The sequence below is a fragment of the Cydia strobilella genome, chromosome 23 (genome assembly GCF_947568885.1).
Source record: "Cydia strobilella chromosome 23, ilCydStro3.1, whole genome shotgun sequence".
NCBI lineage: Eukaryota > Metazoa > Arthropoda > Insecta > Lepidoptera > Tortricidae > Cydia > Cydia strobilella.
The window spans coordinates 954,256-979,858 of record NC_086063.1 but is presented as its reverse complement, the minus strand read 5'-3'; the positions used below and the strand labels follow the sequence as shown (position 1 = coordinate 979,858).

At 39.5% G+C, this 25,603-nt stretch overlaps 1 protein-coding gene across 1 annotated transcript in view; it reads left to right on the top strand.

The window, feature by feature from the left end:
* LOC134751798 (probable ATP-dependent RNA helicase DHX35) overlaps positions 1–24,437 on the top strand; it is a 56,395-nt gene extending 31,958 nt beyond the window's left edge. Inside the window, exons 9-16 of the mRNA XM_063687288.1 lie at positions 16,013–16,154; positions 16,808–16,927; positions 18,028–18,194; positions 19,643–19,770; positions 20,955–21,101; positions 22,063–22,153; positions 23,009–23,159; positions 24,307–24,437. Of these exons, the coding sequence (XP_063543358.1) occupies positions 16,013–16,154; positions 16,808–16,927; positions 18,028–18,194; positions 19,643–19,770; positions 20,955–21,101; positions 22,063–22,153; positions 23,009–23,159; positions 24,307–24,421 (1,061 nt within the window). The 3' untranslated portion in view covers positions 24,422–24,437. The remainder of the gene's footprint in view (positions 1–16,012; positions 16,155–16,807; positions 16,928–18,027; positions 18,195–19,642; positions 19,771–20,954; positions 21,102–22,062; positions 22,154–23,008; positions 23,160–24,306) is intronic.
* The last annotated feature ends 1,166 nt before the right edge of the window (positions 24,438–25,603 follow it).

The window sequence follows — 25,603 nt, the reverse complement described above, 5'->3', positions numbered from 1 at the left end:
AAAAGACGTTTTCTACAAGGATTCTCATACATTCACCCGCCTGTTGCCATCTCTATTGCACGCGCATAAAATACAAGGTGTAACAAAATTAGGGTTGATCCGTTGGACGCAAAATGGACATCGCAAGCGGAGCGGAGATTTTATCTAATTCTATTGGTGGATTTCTATAACAAAACTTCCGTGAGACACAGACATATTCCGCACCCCCAACCGTCCGTCCGTCGAGGCAAGCTCCTGATGACGCTCCTCGGTACGGAGTGAAACATGTCGAACGTTTTCGACTTAAAATACGTGAGTGACCCGTTATTAATATATTTAATATGTCTATTGGTGGATATTTACCTCGCTCTCCGCTCCGCTGCCTTGCTCCGCTCCGGTGGACAAGTAGCCGAAACAGACGCTTCGCGTTCGCTCGGTCAATAAATTCAGAAACGTCCGATAGATGTCGTTGTATCAGCGGGAAACTAACAAACGATGAAACAACACAAATTAAACTAGTTCCACAAGAGATTGTGGTGTTGTTGTAATCTCACTTCTGAACTGTTAATTACGAATTTTTGAAAGCGACGTCCTTTCTGACGTTCGCGTGAATAGTTTGATCAATGAGGATATAATAAGATAGAGCGGTACTGTCATAGTAAATTTTGTAACCACTGTAAATTCACTGCCATCTATCGACACACTTTAAAACTAAAAATGAAGATTTATAAAAATACGATAGAATGTATTTAAATATAGATAAATGATTTTTTTTATTTGCATTAATTATTTTTATGATTTTGACCCATGTTCTTTCACTGATATGCGTTAAAATTGTTAAATAACAAACGAAACCGTCAACGCCATCTATATGACTGTAGGCCAAAACTAGTAGCGCCCTCTGAACGAGAATCAAATTTTCTTGATTTTCGAGGCACGTTTTTTCCTTAGACTGTATCCATCTATTACGGAGTTATATCTATCTTTGGCGGTACTGTCATAGTAATTTTTGTAACCACTGTAAATTCACTGCCATCTATCGACACACTTTAAAACTAAAAATGAAGATTTACAAAAAATACGATAAAATGTATTTAAACATGGATAAATGTTTTTTTTATTTGCATTAATTATTTTTATATGATTTTGACCCATGTTCATTCACTGATATGCGTTAAAATTATAATTAACAAACGAAGCTGTCAACGCCCTCTATACGAGAGTAGGCCAAAGGTAGTGGCGCCATCTGATCGGAAATCAAATTTTCGCGATTTTCGAGGCATGTTTTTTCCTTAGACTGTATCCATCTATTACGGAGTTATATTTATCTTTGCTTTTATTTAACTTGCAATGTACCTATGTAATTATGTTTAAAAGGGTCAAATCTTGCAAGTTAAATTTGACCCACTTCCCGGTTTCCGATTAAGCTGAAAAGTTGCATACATATGTTAGTCGGTTGACAATGCAATATTATGGTATTATCGAGCTGATCTGATGATGGAGACAGGAGGTGGCCATAGGAAATCTGTGACAAAACAACGCAACCTAATTGTGTTTGGGGTTGCAGATTGATTGGTGATTTTCGTTTGTTATTTAGCAATTTAACGCATATCAGTGAAAGAACATTGGTCAAAATCATATAAAAATAATTATGGCAATTAAAATAATCATTTATCCAAATATAAATACATTTTATCGTATTTTTATAAATCTTCATTTTTAGTTTTAAAGTGTGTCGATAGATGGCAGTGAATTTTCTGTGGTTACAAAATTTACTATGACAGTACCGCTCTATCCTGATAATATATCCTCTTTGGTGGATATATACCTCGCTCACTGCTACGCTGCCTCGCTCCCCTCCAGTACTGCTACCATGAGTTGACACTAGATGTTTATATTGGAAATTGGCTAAGAATTAAAAAACACAGCGACACACACACACACACACCCCTCCAGTACTGCTACCATGAGTGGACACTTGATGTTTATATTGGAAATTGGCTAAGAATTAAAAAACACAGCGATTTATATAATTGTATTTATTGCCGCTAAATATTATTGAGGTGTGAAACACACCTCAATAATACCGAGCTACCGAGAGACTGACTAACAAAGCTTTTTTTTATACCTCGTCGGTGGCGAACAAGCATACGGCCCGCCTGATGGGAAGCAGTCACCGTAGCTTGTGAACTGGTCCTTAAGATAACAAACTAAAGGCTGTTGCATTTCGTTCAGTTACGCCTATACGAGTGAAAGAGAAAGTATTCAAATGTATTAAGTTTGAGTGAGATAGATTTAGTTTTGTTAATCTGCGTAAATCGCTCGCACTGATGTATTGGTGCAATGGAGATGGAATGCGATCGAGATAACGCAGTTGCTAGCGTAAATGTCAAATGCCAACTCATGGTAGCCATGTAGTTGACAGGCAGCCGAAACAATGACCTATGGAAGGTAGAGGTAAGGAAATGAATCCTCATGTATCAAAAAGTGACCGTAAAAAACAGTAAATAGGCGTCGCCACCATACACTGAAGTACCTAGACCATACACCTAGTATTTTATATAGATGTGCACCCGTGCGACCGTGAGGGACAGAACATACGCAATGCGACAAAATTAAAAACACATTTTAACATTCGTGACAACATACCAGAAACAACCTACGTAATTTGGTTGGGTTATTTGCTGCCCCTCCCCCATTTCATCTCTACATTATTATACCTCTATGGTTCATGTCATAGTCTCCCATATATTACAATACTCTTTGTTCTCAGAGCCTACCTAGCGCCACCGGAGAGATTAGGAACTATTATTTACAGCTGAAAGCTGGTTACTTTTGCAACAATTCTGCCATGAGAGATTGACATCCTTTCTATACCACCCATCCCTTCCCTCATCCATCCCTTACAATGACCCTTCGCGTTCGCTCGGTCAATAAATTCAGAAACGTCCGATAGATGTCGCTGTATCAGCGGGAAACTAACGAACGATGAATCAACACAAATTAAACTAGTTCCACGGGAGTTTGTGGTGTTGTTGTAATCCCACTTCTGATGTAAATTACGAAATTCGTAATTCAAATTTTTGAAAGCGACGTCCTTTCTGACGTTCGCGTATGTCGTTAGATTTTTACAAGCTTTTATTTAACTTGCAATAAAGATAGATATAACTCCGTAATAGATGGATACAGTCTAGGAAAAAACGTGCCTCGAAAATCAAGAAAATTTGATTCTTGATCAGATGGCGCCACTAGCTTTGTCCTACTCTCGTATAGATGGCATTGACGGTTTAGTTTGCTATTTAACAATTTTAACGCATATCAGTGAAAGAACACGGGTCAAAACTCAAAATCATATAAAAATAATTAATGCAAATATTTGATCTGATGATGGAGACAGGAGGTGGCCATAGGAACTCTGTGATAAAAGTGATAAAACAACGCAACGTACTGTCCGCGCGCGAATTCCGTGCACGGCTGAGGAATGTTAGGAATCTTCTTCTTCCTGCCCTTATCCCAGCTTATCTGGGGTCGGGCCTCCTTGTGCATCAGCGCCAGGATATTCTATCCCGGGTTGTCGTTGGTGTAAGTTTCTGGGCTTTTAAATCCTTCTCCACAGTTGACCACCAGGTGGCTGGTCGTCTGCCTCTTCCTCTAGATTGTGTACTGATATTGAGTACAGTTTTCACGGAGTAGCTATCATCTCTGCGCATAATGTGACCATACCAGCAAAGTCTACTTTCTCTAAGTTTATCTGCTACTGGCGCTACTTTGAAAGATCCTTTTTTTTATGAAATAGGAGGCAAACGAGCAGACGGATCACCTGACGGTAAGCAATTACCGCCGCCCATGGACACCCGCAACACCAGAGGGGTTGTAAGTGCATTGCCGGCCTTTAAGATGGGAATACGCTCTTTTCTTGAAGGTTTGAAGGTCATATCGGTCCGGAAATACCGCAGGCGACAGTTCATTCCTCTGACATATTCGTTACGTATTCTGTCCATGCGCGTAACTCCACCGGCCCATCTCAGCATTTTCATTTTCATTTTCATTAGGAATGTTGGGCGTCATGACAGAGTAGTTTCATTTTGTACGTACGGGCGCGGCGCACACACCCCCCACTTCCTCGACCTCCGAATGCACGGAATTGGCGCGCGGACAGTAATTGTCTTTGGGGTTTTTTGGAATTGTCTCGATGAGTATTAGTTGCCCATGTTAAGAAAAGTACAGTAAACGACAAAAGCTTGTACCAAAAATGAAATTTTTGCCAAAACTTTTTCAATCATTACTATGTCAAATCATAATTGCATTTGTGTAGGCAAATCATGATTTCGGGGCGGCCAGTGATAAAAAATTGTAAAATATCAAACCTGCTTACTCAGATATAATAGGGAATATTACGCGAAACTTTGCGCAGGGGGCGCCACTACCACAATCTGAGGGTCCATCGTGAAACAAGAAAATCGAAGTTTCGTTACCTAAAATCTATGTCACTCTTGCATATTCGAGCGACAAAGAGGCAGATAACGAAATTTCGGATTCGCGTTTCCCGGTAGGTCCTCTGTAAACAAACCGCCTTGATGCATCAATGTCATATTTTATTATCTCTGAAAACTTGTCAAAAACCTGCTTAAAGTACAGTATGTATAAGTTACTATGGTTTACTAAAAAGGCTAGTGCTGCACTCTGGTGGCAGAATATTGCAGTAATATCCCCTATTGGCCGAGAAATGTAAGTAAGTAAAGTTTTGTTTTGTTTACTTACCACTTTATTGTAGGAAAAGACAGGAATATTGGTTACATCAGACAAAATGTGTAGTACAAAGTACAAACGCGAGCGCGTCGACTACACGGACCTGCTTCGTGACACTGACGGTAAACCGTTCGCGTCGAAACAGCAGCTGGTGGACGCCGTGAACCGTGAATTAGTGACGGCGGCGGCCGCGTGCGGCGCGCCTGTCCCGGCCCGTGCGCGCTGTCGCGCCCACATGGCCGAGTGGCGAGATGCTAGCGATACCTCGATCAGATTAATACCTTTTACACCCGCAGAAATCAACGTCATTCTGAAAACCGCCATCGCCTCTAAAAACAGCACGGACATCTACGGGCTATCCGCTAGCCTTCTCAGACAGGCCGGTTTTGCTATTAGCTTCGTACTCTCGCATTTATTTAATGACTGCATGAAATCAGGAGTATACCCGGACGGCTTAAAAAAAGTAAAAATATGTCCCTTGTACAAAGGCAAAGGCCAAAAATCCGCCGTGAAGTCATATCGCCCAATTTCGCTAGTGCCAGGCCCCAGCAAATGTTTCGAGGTCGGACTGAACAGAAGGTTATTGGAATATTGGTTCCCTAGGAACGTGTTGTCCAACTGTCAGTACGCCTACCGCCGGGGCCGCTCCACCACTGATCTAGTGCGGGAAGTAGTGCGCGACGTGTTGCGCGCGCGCGAGGCGGGCCGCCATGTCGCAGCCATCTGCTGCGACCTGTCGCGCGCGTTCGACACGGCTGACCACACGCTCGTCGCCGAGAAGCTCGCCCACTGTGGGATCCGGGGACCGGCCCTGAGCCTGCTGCTGTCGTTTATGACCGAGCGAACCCAAGTCGTCTGTGGCGAAAACGGGCAAATCTCGTCTGCAGAGATGCAAAACTTAATGGGCGTTCCGCAGGGATCGTGCTTATCAAACACTTTGTTTAGCTTGCTCCTAAATGACTTACCACGGGCAATAAATGGCGCAAGTATTTACATGTACGCCGACGATGTCACAGCCGTGGTGAGCACGCCATCTGCACGAGAGCTAGAGGGAGCTCTTAACAGCGTCGTGGGGCAGCTACAGGACTGGTTTAAGTCGAACGGTTTAGCACTCAATAAAGAAAAAACGTGCTTTATCACGTTCAAACTCAATGGGCATCCAACACAGAACCTGAAGGTAAGTGCGGGCGATGCCCAGATACAGCATGTGACCTGCACGCGTCTCCTCGGCTTTCACCTTGACGGCGCCCTGGTGTGGGACACTCACATAGATGAGGTGTGCGGCCGGCTGGGGCGCGCATGCTTCGCGCTTCGGCGGCTGGCGCGCACGGCTGGGCGGGCTGCGGTGCGCGACTGTTACTTCGCAACGGTCCACTCGCTGCTAACGTACGGCACCGAGCTATGGGGTCGATCCTCGGATTGGCAGCGAGTGTTTTCGATGCAAAAGAGAGCAGTCCGAGCAATGGCCGGCGTGCCCGACGACACCTCAGCACGCGAGCTGTTTAAAGAATTCCATATACTACCCCTGCCTTGCTTATATCTGTACCAAGTAGCCATGTTCACTTATGGACACATCGATGAGTTCAAGCGCAGGGGTACGAATCCGAGATACAGCTTGCGTAGCAATAAATATGAATATAGGCTAAGTACAATCTCGCACAAACTCGCCAAAACGGAAAGATCAGTATACTACCGTATACCTTCCTTCCTTCCTATATAGTACCTTCCGTGTATAATCGGTTGCCAAGCACAGTACGAAATGCAGCATCCGCCCAAAGCTTTAAAAGTAGACTGAAGACGTGGCTCGAGGAGAATAATTTTTATAATTATCAAGATTTTTTCAATCTGCCTCTTGCAGTATAAATAATATAATTTTTTGTAATTAAATATATATAATGTATTGTAATAAATTAATTAATTAATACTTAAAAATAAGTACTCAAATATACCAAATGTGAAATAATCTAATAATCTAATTATGTATTGACCTATAACTGTGTGTTATGAATAATAAATTTCATTTCATTTCATTTCATTTCATTTCATTTCATTTCATTTCATTTTCATTTCATTTCATTTCATTTCAAATAATGTACAAAAATGTACCAATACCGGTCTGGCCTAGTGCGTAGCAAATAGGATATAATAAGATAGAGCGGTACTGTCATAGTAAATTTTGTCACCACTGTAAATTCACTGCCATCTATCGACATACTTTAAAACTAAAAATGAAGATTTATAAAAATACGATAAAATGTATTTAAATATGGATAAATGATTTTTTTATTTGTATTAATTATTTTTATGATTTTGACCCATGTTCTTTCACTGATATGCGTAAAAATTGTTAAATAACAAACGAAACCGTTAACGCCATCTATACGACAGTAGGCCAAAGCTAGTAGCGCCCTCTGATCGAGAGTCAAATTTTCTTGATTTTCGAGGCACGTTTTTTCCTTAGACTGTATCCATCTATTACGGAGTTATATCTATCTTTGGTTTGGGGCTAGGTTGAAGAATGTTCTGTGTAAAATGTTCCCTTATATTTATTAATTATAATTTATCAAGCATATCGCGAGTTACTTATATTATGCATAAACAAGTGATGTGTAGTTTTTGCCATATCTTTAAGGGGCCCACTGACTATTAGTCCGCCGGACGATACTCGTATCGGCCTGTCAGTTAGAACAAGAATTTGACAGTTCCGAACAATTGACAGACCGATATCGTCCGGTGGACTGATAGTCAGTGGGCCCCTTCAAAGATAGATATAACTCCGTAATAGATGGATACAGTCTAAGGAAAAAACGTGCCCCAAAAATCAAGATAATTTGATTCTCGTTCAGAGGGCGCTACTAGTTTTGGCCTACAGTCGTATAGATGGCGTTGACGGTTTCGTCTGTTATCTAACAATTTTAACGCATATCAGTGAAAGAACATGGGTCAAAATCATAAAAATAATTAATGCAAATAAAAAAAAACATTTATCTATATTGAAATACATTCTATCGTATTTTTATAAATCTTCATTTTTAGTTTTAAAGTGTGTCGACAGATGGCAGTGAATTTACTGGGGTTACAAAATTTACTATGACAGTACCGCTCTAGTATAAGTTACTCTATGGCGGCCATATTAAATTGATTGCAGGAACCTCCGCTAGATGTCGCTATACAAGCGGCAAACTAGCGAACGATGAGTCTACTTAGGTTGTACTAGTTCTGTAGGAACGTAGTTGCTTTCGGGGGATTACTTATCCCGCTTCTGATTTTATTAGAAATTTTTGCAAGCGATGTCCTTTCTGATGTTCGCTAAAATTAGCATAAAGATTATATTTTAGAGATCCTAGTGTATGGATGGTATAGAAAGGATCGCAATCTCTTATGGCAGAATTGTTGTAAAAGTGACCGCATTAGGCTTTAAATTATAGTTCCTAATCTCTCCGGTGGCGCTAGTTAGGCTCTGGGACATGAGTATAACATGAACCATATAAGGCAATAAATAACCCGACCAAATTACGTAGGTTGTTTTTGGTAGTATTTCGGTGTATGGTGGCGCCGCCTAATTACTATTTTTTGATGGACACTTTTCATGCATAGAGTTTTGGCTCCTTTATACAGTCTCCATGTCCTAGTGTGTATATGGACAAAGAGTATTTGAAATAGAGGCGGATTGTCGAAGTAAAGTATTGTAGCCACAGTAAATTTACTAGAGATGCACCGGCTATTCGTTTACTCGGCCGGCTATTAAAATAAGGGCCGGATACCGGATAGTAACTGTTTGATTTCGGAGTAAACAAATTGCATTTAAGAAACAGTCATGGTCATAATCGTACTCGTTTATTATTTTAAAACAATGAGGGCTAACGCGTATGAATTCGCCGCTAGGGGCGCTAGTGTAGATGGTGGTCTTTTCCATGGTTCGAAATGTCAAATGTCACTTGTCACTTCAATGACTGACAGCTGTTCTTTAGTGTTTTGGACCACCATCAACAGAGGCGCCAACTGGTGAGAAAAAAAACGATAGCCCTCATTAAAACATTCCACTCACTTGCGCGCGCACTCATTGCGCGAACGTTCACTATGAAACAGGTCAAAACCTGCACAATGCGCACTGAAAAACCGAAATCAAAGAGAGATAACTCCGTAATAGATGGATACAGTCTAAGGAAAAAACGTGCCTCGAAAATCAAGAAAATTTGATTCTCGATCAGAGGTCGCTACTAGCTTTGGCCTACTGCCGTATAGATGGCGTTGACGGTTTCGTTTGTTATTTATCAATTTTAACGCATATCAGTGAAAGAACATGGGTCAAAATCATAAAAATAATTAATGCAAATAAAAACAATCATTTATCCATATTTAAATACATTTTATCGTATTTTTATAAATCTTCATTTTTAGTTTTAAGGTGTGTCGATAGATGGCAGTGAATTTACTGGGGTTACAAAATTTACTATGACAGTACCGCTCTATCTTATTATATCCCCTTTGCCGAAATGTAGGTCTAGTTTAGGGTTGCCACCTTTTTTCTATACACATATAGTATTTTCGTCAAAATATTGAAAAAATATAGTATTTACTGGGAAATTTGAAAAAAATAGGACGCCTATTCGAGGCGAATTGAAAATCCAAGTCGCAGACGATGCGATATCGGTGACATTTGTATACCCCATTCTTGAGTGATGAAAATATAGTATTTTTCGTACTATATTGTTTTTGTATAATATATAGTACAAGTGACTAAAATACAGTACGATACTATATATTATGGTATGGGTGGCAACCCTAGTCTAGTTCCGCCGGCCGAATATTCGGCGGCCGGATACCGAATATTCCAATAATAGCATAATTACGGAAAATATGTCAATATGCCTACTTATACCTAGGTATCTCGTAATCAAATTATGTGTATACTGCCGTTTGATACTGAAATGCAGTCTTAGAACATTTTGTTCACATAGGATTGCCTTTTAATATCCGACGGTAATATAAGGGTGGTATTCCAACCCGTCCAATTTCTTTGTCCAATATGCTTTGCGTCTCACTCTCTTATTAAGCAAAACGTGAGACGCAAATACACATTGAACCAAGATATTGGACAGATGGAATACGATTCTAATGCTCGCTCCGCCATCACCATCGATTCATCGCTCGGTTAATAAGTTCAGAATATATATAAGTTCAGAATAATATATATTTAAACACAAAGATATTGACATTTTCGACTCACGGCAGGCAGTATTTATGAGGCAGGTTCTAAGGGTTCTCGGCCATCATCACACTTCTCATAATAGTACGCAATTTGACATGTAATTATTAAGTATTTGCGAAATGTTGTAATTTGTAATTTAGTGTAATTTTGAGTAGTTTTAGGATACTTTTTTATAATTTTAGTTTAGTTTTTGCTCCTTATATTTCTTTCTTGCTGTGCATGCTTGCTTTGGATGGCATTCTTATGTAATACCTACCACTCATGTACTCTTTGTAACAATGTTGAATGTTGTCTGCTTAGTGTGCCTTTTAAATAAAATAAAAATAAAATAATCCGTGAGATGGCGCTGTACCAGCGGGAAACTGGCTAACGATGGTTGTACAGAGATTGTACTAGTTCTGTAGGAGGTCAGTTTTCTTACTTCCGTTATTAATTTTTTTTTTTGAAGCGACGTCCTTTTTGATGCTTGCTATAAAATAAAAAAATAAAATTCATTTTCACCTCACTCGCTCGGAAACCCTCAGTTTATAGCGCGAAATCTGCGTGCAAAAGTCTATTTTATCCGCTAGCGTGCAAAAGTCATTTGAATTTCGAACACGATGAATTAAATATTACTTTAAATTTTTAAATCTTAGATTCCTTCGCTCGCTCAGCTTTCAATTTCAACACTCACGCCAAATAACCACTTTGCAGCCTTGCATAACAAATAACTATTATTTCGGACAATTTGGAATCTTATATACATTAAAACTATATTTACAGTACTTATGGTGCTACTTTCTCGCACTAGTGCGTAAAGGAGCATATTTCGTGCATATGTCGAAAGTTTAAAGGGCCATATGTACTGTAAAACGTTGTACGGTACACGTGCGAATAGGTAATTCGCAACTCGTGTCGATTTAAAACACTCCCTGCGGTCGTGTTTTAATTTATCGCCACTCGTTTCGAATTTCCTCTTTTCCGCACTTGTATCGTAAATAACTATACTTAATATTGTCTTCGGTTACCGCGATAGTTACTCATGAAATAAAATAAAATAAAACTATGAAAACGGATTATATCGCGTATATTGAATTTATAATACATCCCGACGTTTCGAACTCTTTACAGCGTTCGTGGTCAACGGGTGACACTACTTAATTACATTAACATTAAATATGATTCGTCGGTCAAGTTCTTATGTATGGGCAAAGATCGTGCAGAAGAGGAGTCCGTCAAGAAGAGGAAAAAACGTGCCTCGAAAATCAAGAAAATTTGATTCTCGTTCAGAGGGCGCTACTAGCTTTGGCCTACTGTCGTATAGATGGCGTTGACGGTTTCGTTTGTTATTTAACAATTTTAACGCATATCAGTGAAAGAACATGGGTCAAAATCATAAAAATAATTAATGCAAATAAAAAAAAAACATTTATCCATATTTAAATACATTTTATCGTATTTTTATAAATCTTCATTTTTAGTTTTAAAGTGTGTCGACAGATGGCAGTGAATTTACTGGGGTTACAAAATTTACTATGACAGTACCGCTCTAGTATAAGTTACTCTATGGTAAGACTTACCACACAGAATAAGTAATAGTATTATCATATGGAACGGCCACGCACCGCCCCGGCCCGATTCAAATTACCTCGCCCCGCGACAGAAATCTGGCGGACTTCTGGCGTGCTTTCAGTACTATTTTTAACAGGAGATGGCCGTGGGAACTCCGTGATAAAGTAACTTTATTATTATTACGAGCCTATTGTGTCCCACTGCTGGGCAAAGGCCTCCCCTCCTACATCTGGCCAGTCGCTCAAAAAGGAGTCCAAGTTATCCCGCCATCGCCGACGAGGTCTGCCGGATCCCCGGTTTGACTCATGGGGCACCCACTCTGTGGTTATTTTGGCCCACATGTCATTCGGCACGCGGCAGACATGACCAGCCCAGTCCCACTTTAACTTGTCCGCTTTCCGAGCTACATCTATTATTTGGGTTTTAGAGCGCAGCGTGGTGTTCCGGATGCGATCCCCGAGTTTCACACCTAATATGCTGCGCTCCATACGCAACGCAAACTAATTATGTTATAATTATGTTTGGAGCTATTAAAATTGTCTCGATGAGTATTAGTTGCCCGTGGAAAAAAAGTACAGTCAGCGATACAAGCTTGTAGCAAAAATGAAATTTGACTGCACGAAAGCGATTATGCTCAAGCTAAAAGCTTCGTCGCAACAATCGTCTTTTGGTCAATAAATTCAGAATAATCCGTTAGATGGCGCTGTACCAACGGGAAACTAGCTAACGATAGTTGTACAGAGTTTGTACTAGTTCTGTAGGAGGTGAGATTTGTTTTTGTGGTGTTTCGTGCCACTTCTGATATAATGAAGAATTTTTTGGAAAGCGACGTCCTTTTTGATGCTCGCTAAAGTCGCCATTTCGCTAATATCTGATTGATAAACCATAAAAAAATTTTTTTGTTCTTTTCGACGATTTTAATATACAGTGTACAGTGTGTTTTGTTTAAGTGGGACAGTATGGGGAAGTCCTTAAGTATAGGCAAAGATAAATATAACTCCGTAATAGATGGATACAGTATAAGGAAAAAGCGTGCGTCGAAAATGACGAATATTTGATTCTCGATCAGATGGCGCCACTACATTTGGCCTACTCTCGTATAGATGGCGTTGACGGTTTGAAATGGTGATCATGGGTGAAAATCATAAAACCAATTAATGCAAATAAAAAAAAACATTTATCCATATTTAAGTACATATTATCGTATTTTTATAAGTTTTTAGTTTTAAAGTGTGTCGATAGATGGCAATAAATTTACTGTGGTTACAAAATTTACTATGACAGTACCGCTCTATCCTATTATATCCTCTTTGGTATAGGGTATACAGGGAAACTGCCTTAGGTATAACATTAGGTATTTTTTTGGAAAAAAAAAATTGGTATAGTGAAAATTTTGGTCGTGTGAGTTATCCCTAAAAAATAATAATATTGATGTTTTTTTGACGCATATCTGTACACAGTATCGTGAGAGGATCATTTTATTGTATCGGAAGAAAAAAATTGGAACAGCAGAAGTTATAGGTAAAACTAAAACAATTTCACATTAAATTAAATGTTCAATATGGCCTCCCTTTTGCCGAATGCAGGTACGGGCGCGTTTCAGAAAGACAGGTGTGTAGACGACGCAATAAACTGGACCTGAAATGAATAATCTGAAACATAAAACATTTCAGTTTACATACATACATATAATCACGCCTATTTCCCGGAGGGGTAGGCAGAGACCACGGATTTCCACTGCTACGATCCTGGCATACCTCTTTCGCTTCCTTCACTTTCATAACATTCCTCATACACGCTCGCCGGTTTAGGGTACTCTTGACCCTGGCCTTTCTTCAGGATTTCCCCGATCTGATCAGAGAAAGTCCGCCGAGGTTTGCCTCTTCCAATTCCAGTTTTATATTCTATTTCCCGGAGGGGTAGGCAGAGACCACGGATTTCCACTTGCTACGATCCTGACATACCTCTTTCGCTTCCTTCACTTTCATAACATTCCTCATACACGCTCGCCGGTTTAGGGTGCTCTTGACCCTGGCCTTTCTTCAGGATTTCCCCGATCTGATCAGAGAAAGTCCGCCGAGGTTTGCCTCTTCCAATTCCAGTTTTATATTCTATTTCCCGGAGGGGTAGGCAGAGACCACGGATTTCCACTTGCTACGATCCTGACATACCTCTTTCGCTTCCTTCACTTTCATAACATTCCTCATACACGCTCGCCGGTTTAGGGTGCTCTTGACCCTGGCCTTTCTTCAGGATTTCCCCGATCTGATCAGAGAAAGTCCGCCGAGGTTTGCCTCTTCCAATTCCAGTTTTATATTCTAGTTCCCGGAGGGGTAGGCAGAGACCACGGATTTCCACTTGCTACGATCCTGACATACCTCTTTCGCTTCCTTCACTTTCATAACATTCCTCATACACGCTCGCCGGTTTAGGGTGCTCTTGACCTGGCCTTTCTTCAGGATTTCCCCGATCTGATCAGAGAAAGTCCGCCGAGGTCTGCCTCTTCCAATTTCAGTTTTATATTATAAAAATAATGTAGGTACTTACCTTATTTACCACTGTTGTTTTCTATGTGTGAATAAAATGTGCGCGAGAGCATGCATATGTGTGCAACGAGCCTCGGCTGTCGACCAGTCATGAGTCATGAGGCAGTTCCCTATACGCCTCCGAGCGATACACGAATGTCCAAACTTTTTTTTGCGCTCCTATAAATTTGTCCATGAGTGTTTATCGTCTAATTACTCACAACATGTAATCCTTAATGAGTCTAGTCTACAGTGCGACTTTGTCAATTTGTATAAAAATGTCTTTTATTATTAATTGTTTATTTTAATATAAAAACAACAGCGAGCATCAGAAAGGACGTCGCTTTCAAAAATTATTTTGCGTCATAGGACGCCATCTAGCTGTTAATGAGTAAACCGTCATTGAAAAATTAGAGGCTCAATATGTACAATCTGTGTCAACTCATCGTTGGCTAGTTTCCTGCCGTTACAGCGACATCTAGCGTGGAATTTAGAAAACAACGCCCTTTGAGCGCAGACACTGTAGAGAGCTCAGGGCGGATATAGACTTACAGACTCGTTTTTTAGGGTTCCGTACCCAAAGGGTAAAAACGGGACCCTATTACTAAGACTCCGCTGTCCGTCTGTCTCCAGGCTGTATCTCATGAACCGTGATAGCTAGACAGTTGAAATTTTCACATCAGATGATGTATTTCTGTTGCCGCTATAACAACAATTGCTAAAAACAGAATAATATAAATATTTAAATGGGGCTCCCATACAACAAACGTGATTTTTTTTGCTGTTTTTTTCCGTAATGGTACGGGACCCTTCGTGCGCGAGTCCGATTCGCACTTGGCCGGTTTTTTTTCTGCGCGTGTACGGTCATTTCGGCGTTACGCGCTTACGCGCACGTTACATTTCCCTACGTTTTTACGCGCTTACACGCGCGTTACTTTTCCCTACAATTGGTCTACACGTATAAAAATGGTACCTAAACGTTTTTCATGTCAAACTTATACTCGTTGTATTTTCTTTGTTTCAAAATGTTTAGCAACAAAAACTATGCTAGACAAATTTTAAATACGTTTACAAATATGACAGTTCTTGCTATATAATCCTTTTCCCAATCAAATATTGTATAACTAGCTTTTGCCCGCGACTTCGTCTGCGTGGACTTAGTAACCGCAGCTAGAGTAAGAATAGCGCCTGGAAAAAATCTCATAGCAATCTTTTGAGCATATTATGCACACAAATTAGCAGGCACTTCGTTAATTATCTCAATTCCACCTCGCTTTTTACTTTCTTAAGGGATGATTTTCGGGATAAAAACTATCCTATGTCTTTCTCAGGGACTCAACCTATCTCTATGCTAATTTTCATCTAAATCGGTTTAGCGGTTTAAGCGTGAAGAGGGAACACACAGACAGAAAGACAGACAGACAGACTTTCGCATTTATAATATTAGTATGGATGCCTGTCCTTACGACTTTGGGCTTTATCGGCCACTTTTCTTCAACCAAAAACATCACTTTTGACACTGAAAGATCCGTATCGTACCGCTGTGACATCTTTGAAGCATCGTTCAAATTGGGCCGTGTGTTGTTTTCGCAAAATAAATATATTTTGATTTTTAATTTCAGCAAAGATAGATATAACTCCGTAATAGATGGATACAGTCTAAGGAAAAAACGTGCCCCAAAAATCAAGATAATTTGATTCTCGTTCAGAGGACGCTACTAGTTTTGGCCTACAGTCGTATAGATGGCGTTGACGGTTTCGTCTGTTATCTAACAATTTTAACGCATATCAGTGAAAGAACATGGGTCAAAATCATAAAAATAATTAATGCAAATAAAAAAAGAATCATTTATCTATATTTAAATACATTCTATCGTATTTTTATAAATCTTCATTTTTAGTTTTAAAGTGTGTCGACAGATGGCAGTGAATTTACTGGGGTTACAAAATTTACTATGACAGTACCGCTCTAGTATAAGTTACTCTATAATTTCAGTGATCGACTGCGGTTTTCACAAGCTGCCCTACTTCGATCCGTCGGTCGGCGTAGAGAGTCTGTGCGTGTGTCCGTCGTCGCGCGACAACGCGCGGCAGCGCGCCGGCCGCGCGGGACGCACGCAGCGGGGACAATGTTACAGGTAGGTTGTGTTAAGCGCGGTGGCCTGGCGGTAACAGCGTGCTACTTTCAATCCGGAGGTACTTACTTGCTGCTGTGGCGCGACGACCCGAAGTGGATCTTGGCCTCCGACACCAAGACCGCCGCTACTCGGTCCAAAGCCGTTTCTGTCCAGTCGACGGCGCCGAGTTCACTGAAGTCTTTCTGCACTTCGTCTCTCCAGCGGTAGCGGTCTCTTCGGTAGTATAGTGGTAAGTAAGTGGTCGCGGGTTCAAACCCCGGCTTATACCAATGAGTTATTCGAAACTTGTACGAAATATCATTTGATATTTACCAGTCGCTTTTCGGTGAAGGAACACGTCGTGAGGAAACCGGACTGATCCTAACGAGGCCTAGTTCGCCCTCTGGGTTGGAAGGTCAGATGGCAATCGCTTTCGTGAAAACAAGTACCTACTAGTTTCTTTCCACAGACAACTAATACTCATCGAGACGATTCTAAAAACCCCAAACACAATTAGTACTTTCATAAAGTCTTATTTATTTCATTTAGTCTATAACATTTTCTTTATTTTAAAAATGAATTCATAACTTATGGTCTTCGAATCGATCGCAAAAAACTCAAAACTCGCCCAATAACTCCGATACACTATTAATTTTGTTTTATTTTCCTTTCAGGTTATACACAGAGGCGGAATTTGACAGACTATCTGTCAGCGTTCCGCCGGAGATATCGAGAAGTGACTTGTCATCCGTACTGTTGCAGCTTAAAGCACTAGGCATACATAATTTACTCAGGTATACCCCCCCCCCCCACCCCACCGCATACAAATTTCTGTGAATTTGTATGGACGTGGGGTACCATTTCTCTGGGGTGATATATTAGTGGCCGGTATACTGTACATACATTGACATGTCAGTGTTTCATAGGGCCTACCGCGATCACCGAAGTTCGCAAATTGCGGACATCTTTCTCTGTCACTCTAGTTACGCTTTAAGTGGAGTACAAGAGAAAGATGCCCGCAATTTGCAAACTTCGGTGTTCGGAGTAGGCCCTCTGGCACCGCTATCAGGATTGAATTTATTTGTGACATTTTCAACCAAAAGGTACCACATTGTCGCTTGTCAATAAGGTTGATTTAAAATTGAAGCTATATTGAAATAGCGCCTTATTGATAACCGACAATAAGTACCCTTTTGATTGAGAATGGCATATTTGTGTTAGATTATATGATTTCTAACCAAGGGCCTGACACTTTTTGATAGAGAAAGATAGTCTTATTGCAATTCCTATAAGAGGAAAGAGAAAATAGTGCCATGCTTTGTCCTTATCACCGACCGGGTGGCATCATAGGTAGGAGCAAAGATAGATATAACTCCGTAATAGATGGATACAGTCTGAGGAAAAAACGTGCCTCGAAAATCAAGAAAATTTGATTCTCGATCAGAGGGCGCTACTAGCTTTGGCCTACTGTCGTATGGATGGCGTTGACGGTTTCGTTTGTTATTTAACAATTTTAACGCATATAAATGAAAGAACATGGGTTAAAATCATAAAAATAATTAATGCAAATAAAAAAAATCATTTACCCATATTTAAATTAATTTTAACGTATTTTTATAAATCTTCATTTTTAGTTTTAAAGTGTGTCGACAGATGGCAGTGAATTTACTGGGGTTACAAAATTTACTATGACAGTACCGCTCTAGTATAAGTTAATCTATGGTAGGAGGCGATGGCGAAATACCGAAATTTATAAGAGTGAAAGAGAAAAAATCCTATTCTGCCCAAATTTTCTATGAGTATTCTTTCTCTTACCCCCGGTCGCTTGGTTTCGCGTCTATAACTACTTGTATATACTATGTCTATGTTTCTAACCGTATAACTTTGGCTTAAGGTTCACATTCCCAACGCCGCCGCCAGCTAAAAGTCTCCTCTCCGGCCTAGAGACACTATACGCTTTGAAAGCGATAGACAAAGATGGAAACCTGACACCCTCGCTAGGAGAGAATATGGCGGAGTTACCTTTACGACCCATGTGCGCTAAGATGCTGTGTAATAGCGGTAAGTTACCCACTGTAACAACGATAAGTTAGCCACTGTAACAACGATAAGTTAGCCACTGTAACAGCGGTAAGTTACAAAATCAATAGACAAAGATGGAAACCTGACTCCTTCACTGGCAGTGTTACAATTAAGACGCATGTGCGATAAATTGCTGTGTAACAGCGGTAAGTTACCAACTGTAACAGCGGTAAGTTACAAAATCAATAGACAAAGATGGAAACCTGACACCCTCGCTAGGAGAGAATATGGCGGAGTTACCATTACGACCCATGTGCGCTAAGATGCTGTGTAATAGCGGTAAGTTACCCACTGTAACAACGATAAGTTAGCCACTGTAACAGCGGTAAGTTACAAAATCAATAGACAAAGATTGAAACCTGACACCCTCGCTAGGAGAAAATATGGCGGAGTTACCATTACGACCCATGTGCGCTAAGGTGCTGTGTAATAGCGGTAAGTTACCCACTGTAACAACGATAAGTTAGCCACTGTAACAGCGGTAAGTTACAAAATCAATAGACAAAGATTGAAACCTGACACCCTCGCTAGGAGAGAATATGGCGGAGTTACCATTACGACCCATGTGCGCTAAGGTGCTGTGTAATAGCGGTAAGTTACCCACTGTAACAACGGTAAGTTACCCACTGTAACAACGATAAGTTAGCCACTGTAACAGCGTTAAGTTACAAAATCAATAGACAAAGATTGAAACCTGACACCCTCGCTAGGAGAGAATATGGCGGAGTTACCATTGAAAATGAAATGAAAATGAAAATGAAATGAATTGAAAATGAAATGAAGTGATTTGAGTGATTTCATAAGCAACTTGAGCATTTTCTCTCGAAAATGACCAATTTGATGAAGTGGACCTGATGATGATGATTGTTTTGATGATAGTGATGATGATTTTTTTAATGAAGAATGTTCAGCGATTACTCCGAGACCCGTGGTCCGACTTGAACAATTCTTTTTCTGTTTGAAAGAAGTTACCTCCAAGGTGTTTTCGTAACATTTCTGGTTTTGATCTGATGATGAAATCCGTGAGGAATTGAGGGAACTCCTCAATTTTTAAAGGCATGTGTATGGTGATTTCGGTGTTTTCTAAAGTAACTCAAGCATTTCCTCCCAAAAACCACCAATTTGATGTAGCGCAACTGTAGCCTAACCACGAGTTTGACACTAAATATTCGCTAGCGTCTTAATAACTTACTTTGTACACTAATATGCCAGTACGAGCGAGATGCATAAACAGTAAGCACGCGATAGCGAATATATCAATGTCAAACTCGTGGTAAGGCTACTGATGATGAAGACCACGGACGGTATGGAACCCTTGGAGCGCGAGTCCGACTCGCACTTAACCGGGTCCGGGTCCGGGTCCGGGTCCGGGTCGGGTCCGGGTACTCGGCCGGGTTTTAATCAATTTACTTGTCAACCTTTTTCAGGTGAATACGGCTGCGTAGAGGAGGCATTGTCGGTCGCTAGCATGCTTCAAGTAGAAGGTGTGTTCACGAAGAGTGCGACGGGCAAAGACAATATTGCAGCTAGAATGTCTAGAAGAAATAACTTTGAGGTGCGTATTTATCTACACATTTATGTATGTGCCTATGTAAACACTTTTACAGTACATATGGTGCAACTTTTTCGAACTTGTGCGTAAAGAGCACTTTTCGTGCATATGTCTAAAATTTAAAGGGCCATATTATGTACTGTAAAACGTTGGACGATACACGTGCGAATAGGTAATTTTAGACCGCGGGCCAGGAACAGATTTCCATGACCAATCGCCTCCCGGGCGAAAACTCGTATAGTGGTTAACAGCTATGTATGATGAACCCCCGTGAACGTCAGCTGCCGCTCCGTTGGTGGGTTGAGGAATGGCAGCAAATAAAGTCTATAAAAAAATTTAGTCATCGACTGCCGCTTGATACTTTGTTAGATGATAGTTTAGATGCTATTGTTAATAAAACAAATCGTCAGCCGGTTGTATCGCGGTGGAAAGACCGTGTTACGCGTTTCGGTGGCTGCCATTCCTCAATCCACCAACGGAGCGGCAGCTGACGTTCACGAGGTTTCATCATACATAGCCGTTAAACCGCTATACGAGTTTTATTAAATAATATTATGTAAATACCTAGTCATGACGATCATAATATAAATTCATGTAGATTAGTCTAGCATAATTTATAATGTAATTTCATATTATGAGAATAAATATCTAATCTAATCTATACTTACAAAGGTGGACAAATCCCTGTAAGGCATCTCTTCCAGTCAACCTTTGAGCAATTACCATAGAGATGAATTATTTTTTTAAGCGTGCACTTCTCAGATTATACTTACATCTACCTTACAGAGATTTGTATATACGCAACACAGCTACCTATTCGATTAAATCGATTGTTAAAATCGACTCGATCAGAGAAAATACGTACTTAAATAATAATCGAATTTAAACTATCGTGAGACATACTAACTTAGCTAACTTAGCGGTTTCACTCACGTGTTTTTAGTCACTCGCGCGACATGTTTCGGAGAGCCTAGGTCTCCATTTTCAAGCACTAACAGTGCCTGAGTGAGTAGCGGTGAGGATGGGCGGGCGTCACGGACGTCACTCAGGCACTGTTAGTGCTTAAAAATGGTGACCTAGGCTCTCCGAAACATGTCGCGCGAGTAACTAAAAATACTTAAATAAATAAATAATTAATCAATTTAATTTGCTTATTCAATAATCGATTTTATTGTCCGCTATTTCAGGTAGCCGAAGGCGATATAATAATGTACTTAAACGTTTTCGATTCGTACATGAAAGTGAAGAATTCGGTAAAAGACGAGAAACGATCGAAAAAGGCGTGCAGAGAATGGTGTCAAAAGATGTATGTCAACCATCGCGTTATGGAGAAGGTAAGAAAAACATCGTTCTCCTTTCTTAGTCGGTTTAAAAACTCGCTTACAGATTATAGTATGCTAGCTTTTGCCCGCGACTTCGTCTGCGTGGAGTTAGTAATTTGGGTAACTTATTTTTTATCCAATCTGCTTTTTGTCGATTTCCCATACAAACTTCAACCCCCCTTTTCACCCCCTTAAAGGATGATTTCTGGGATTCACACTTAAACCGCTGAACCGATTTAGTTGAAATTTGGTATACAGATAGTTTCAGTCCCGGGGAAGGACATAGGATACTTTTTATCCCAGAACTCACCCCTCAAGGGGGTGAAAAGGGGGGTGGAAATTTGTATGGGGAATCAATAACCGCTGAACCGATTTAGATGAAACTTGGTATGGGGATAGTTTGAGCTTTGGGAAAGGATATAGAATAACTTTTATCCCCGAAATCATCCCTTAAAAATGGGGTAAAAATGTCAATTTGGGGGTGAAAAAAGGATGGATTAAAAAGCAGATTTGTTTAAGAATTAAGGTACCCAAATTACTAATTCCACGCAGACGAAGTCGCGGGCAAAAGCTAGTATTAGTATAGATTACCTACACACCTAAGGCAGTAATGTAAAAATCTTCGGCCTACCATATGTAATGGGTGACAAATGACAATGCAATATAACGGTACCATCGAGCTGATCTGATGATGGACAGAGGAGGTGGCCATAGAAACTCTGTGATAAAACAACGAAATCTACGGGCTAAGCACGGTCGCATTTTTATCGCCTGTCACCATGCCTGTCACGTTCTAACAAATATGTAAAGCGAAAGTAACAAGTATAGTGACACACGATAAAAATGCAACCATGCTGCCACCGCTAATTGTCTGCCTGCTAAAAGAAAAATACAGTCAGCGATAAAAGCTTGTATCAAAAATGCATTTTTTGACAAAAAACTGATTAATATTTTATTGTTTATATATTTTCAGGCGTGCGATATTAGAGACAGCTTGGAAAATATAATAAAGAAAAAGTTTGGAATTGAAAATAAAACGTTCGAAGGACCAGACTTAGGAACAGGTATGTAGTTGTTTCGTTCAATCGAATTTAATCGAATTTAAACTATCGTGAGACATATTAACTTAACTAACTTAGCGGTTTCACTCACGTGTTTTTAGTCACTCGCGCGACATGTTTCGGAGAGCCTAGGTCTCCATTTTCAAGCACTAACAGTGCCTGAGTGTGTAGCGGTCACGACGGGTGGGCGTTACGTACTGCGGCGTAGTTGTTTCGTTATTTTAATTGAATACTTATTATTGTCGATTACAGTAATGTAATAAAATACTGTAAAATACGTACTTTAAAAATGTTAGATTTATCAAAGAGGATATATTACAAAGATATATATAACTCCGTAATAGATGGATACAGTCTATGGAAAAAACGTGCCTCGAAAATCAAGAAAATTTGATTCTCGTTCAGAGGGCGCTACTAGTTTTGGCCTACAGTCGTATAGATGGCGTTGACGGTTTCGTTTGTTATTTAACAATTTTAACGCATATCAGTGAAAGAACATGGGTCAAAATCATAAAAATAATTAATGCAAATAAAAAAAATCATTTATCTATATTTAAATACATTCTATCGTATTTTTATAAATCTTCATTTTTAGTTTTAAAGTGTGTCGACAGATGGCAGTGAATTTACTGGGGTTACAAAATTTACTATGACAGTACCGCTCTAGTATAAGTTACTATATGATATATTATAATAGGATAGAGCGGTACTGTCATAGTAAATTTTGTAGCCACAGTAAATTCACTGCCATCTATCGACACACGATTAAAACTGAAAGTAAAAATATCAAAAAAACTATTTATGTATGGATAAATGTTTTTTTTTACTGCATTAATACTAATTGTTTTTTCTTCCCAGCGAAATGTCAAAGAATAATGAAATGCGTGCTATCCGGATTCTTCCCTCAAGCGGCCCATCTAAGCACAGACTCTACATACAGAGGCGTCAGAGGCGCTATATTACACATCAGCCCAGACAGCTGTCTGTTCAGAGTGCAGCAGCCGTCGTGGTGAGTGCTGTGACCATACTTCCTGTACTTTTATACAAATATGTTTACCAAATATAACGTTAGATGGCGCTGTACCGGGCGCGGCGATTTCTACAACGCGCTAACGAAATTTTTATTGCGATTGGGTTGGGGATTATCTTCTATACATGGAAATATCTACTTATGTACAAGATATATACAGTGCTACTACGTAAAATAAATAAATAACTAGCTTAAATCTAAAATAGGCCCTTGAGGCATTGTACCAAGGATGCTTTCGTTCTATCAAAGATAGATATAACTCTATGGTTCTATTTATAGTTGAAACTCTAGGTCCACGGGGTCCCAGCGCGCACAAGTTGTTTGCAGAAATCGCGAAGCGTCTGGTTGACGTAACTGGTGACCGAAGAGCTGGCGGCTTCCTCGCACAACGTATCACCATTGCGATACACCGAGGTAATGCCGCCAGCATCCTTGGTACAATGCCACAAGGGCCTATTTTAGATTAAAGCTAGTTTTTTTTTCTATCCCTACATTGGGTTTGCAACTGGTTTTCATAGTTATTCTTTCACTTATAAAAAGCGATGCATAGGCCCCGGCATGTTGAAATGATATTCAAATAAGGTCACTTGAATGTCATTTTGTCTCACCCAGTAAGCAAAAACGCATTTTGCTCACTGTTTTTAAACATCAAAGCACTAATATTATAAAAAAGTTTATAAAAAAAAGTAAAAAAAAGAAAGAAAAAAGTAGTAGTAAAAGTTTATATTAAAGTACTAGTATTTGTAATGATATATGTAATTTTATTTATGATTCAAATGATTTACTGTATTTTAAAAATGACATTTACTTTTTTTGTGATATTTTATTTTTGTTTGACATTTAATGATGATTCTAAATTGCTATGATTGACATCAATTTTTGACATGTTTTTGTTTATACATACTTATATGCCGATCCTTATTGGGAGAGAAAATTATTTTAATTTATTTTGTATTTTTTAGTATGTAATGTTTGACGATCATGATAAGAAAATAAGCATAATTTTGACATTGATGCAAATTTATAGTGTAATTTTTATCCTGAAATAAATAAATCTAAATCTAAAACCTCGAGCTGCTGAGGTGAAAGGGTGATTTTTCTCACAAAAAAACTTAATTGTCTCCAGGGTGGTGTTTGCGAGCGTCCAGAGCACGGGTGACAAGACATACATGCGCGATATGATGACGATAAACAAAGACTGGCTGATAGAAACAGCACCGCATTATTATAAACAAACGTAATATACTATATTATCAATTTATATATATAGTTTTAATTTAACATGTCTCCTTGCCTCGCACAGCTAAACCAAAGACATATGTAACTCCGAACTGAAAATAATTCAGCTTATAGTTTAAATAGTATTTCTACTTGAAAAAACACAAATTAAAATATTTTCATAGAAAATAATTTAATTTGTTCTTAGAATATATGTAACTCCGTATAAGATGAATAGTTTACTGAACGGATTTTCATACGGTTTTCACTTAGTGATTCTTGAGGAAGGTTTTAAGCGTATAATTTGTTAAGGGTTTGTGTAAATTGGTTGAATAACCCGTGTGAAGCCGGGGCGGGTCGCCAGTCATCTAATAAATCTCTTGTACCAATGGCCCGCTAGATGTCACTGTACCACCGGGAAACTAGCGAACGATGTTACTCCACAGAATATACTAGTTGTGCGGAGACATACATTTACGTGAAATAAAAGAATCACATTAAACGTGAAAAGTTTTTGGTTTACGATGCTTTTTTGACGTCGTAATATAAAAACCGGCCAAGTGTGAGTTAGAGATGTGCCAACCCGTAAATATTGCAAACCGGCCTGAACGGTTCGACTTTCTGTGTAAACCGGTTTCAACCCGGGTTGATCAAACCGAGTTGCTATGACGGTCCAGATTGAAAGCGTATAGTGTACTACCTATTAGGTTTGACCTGTTTGAGGCGATTCGTAAACGCGAATTCGAGTCAGTCGGGTCGGGTCGAGTTATAGCCGAAACACATTATTAAAGCTCGTCGCGTCGGGTGGCGTCGTGTCACGTTTTAATAATGTTTTTCGGGCTTTATTGTCACATTTGTGAGCGTTGCTACAGTTACAATATTGCCATAGAGTAATAATTAAATTAACCATAGATAGCTAAATCTATACTATATATTATAAGCCTGTCAAGCCATTTCTGTCAGTAGCGGTCAAAAGCGGCAAATTAAAATAAAAAATCCTAGCTTATTTAGTGACGTGTCAAATAAAATAATTATATCGCTTAGGTATCATAAAAAATAAAAAAGATAATATGGTATAGTGTAAATTTTGAAACTAAACAAACATTTTAAAATCGCGCTATTGAAATATTTGAAATCTAAAATTTGTGTGAACTTCGATTTAAGCGATGATATTCGTATTGCTTATAAATTTGTACTTTCCTACT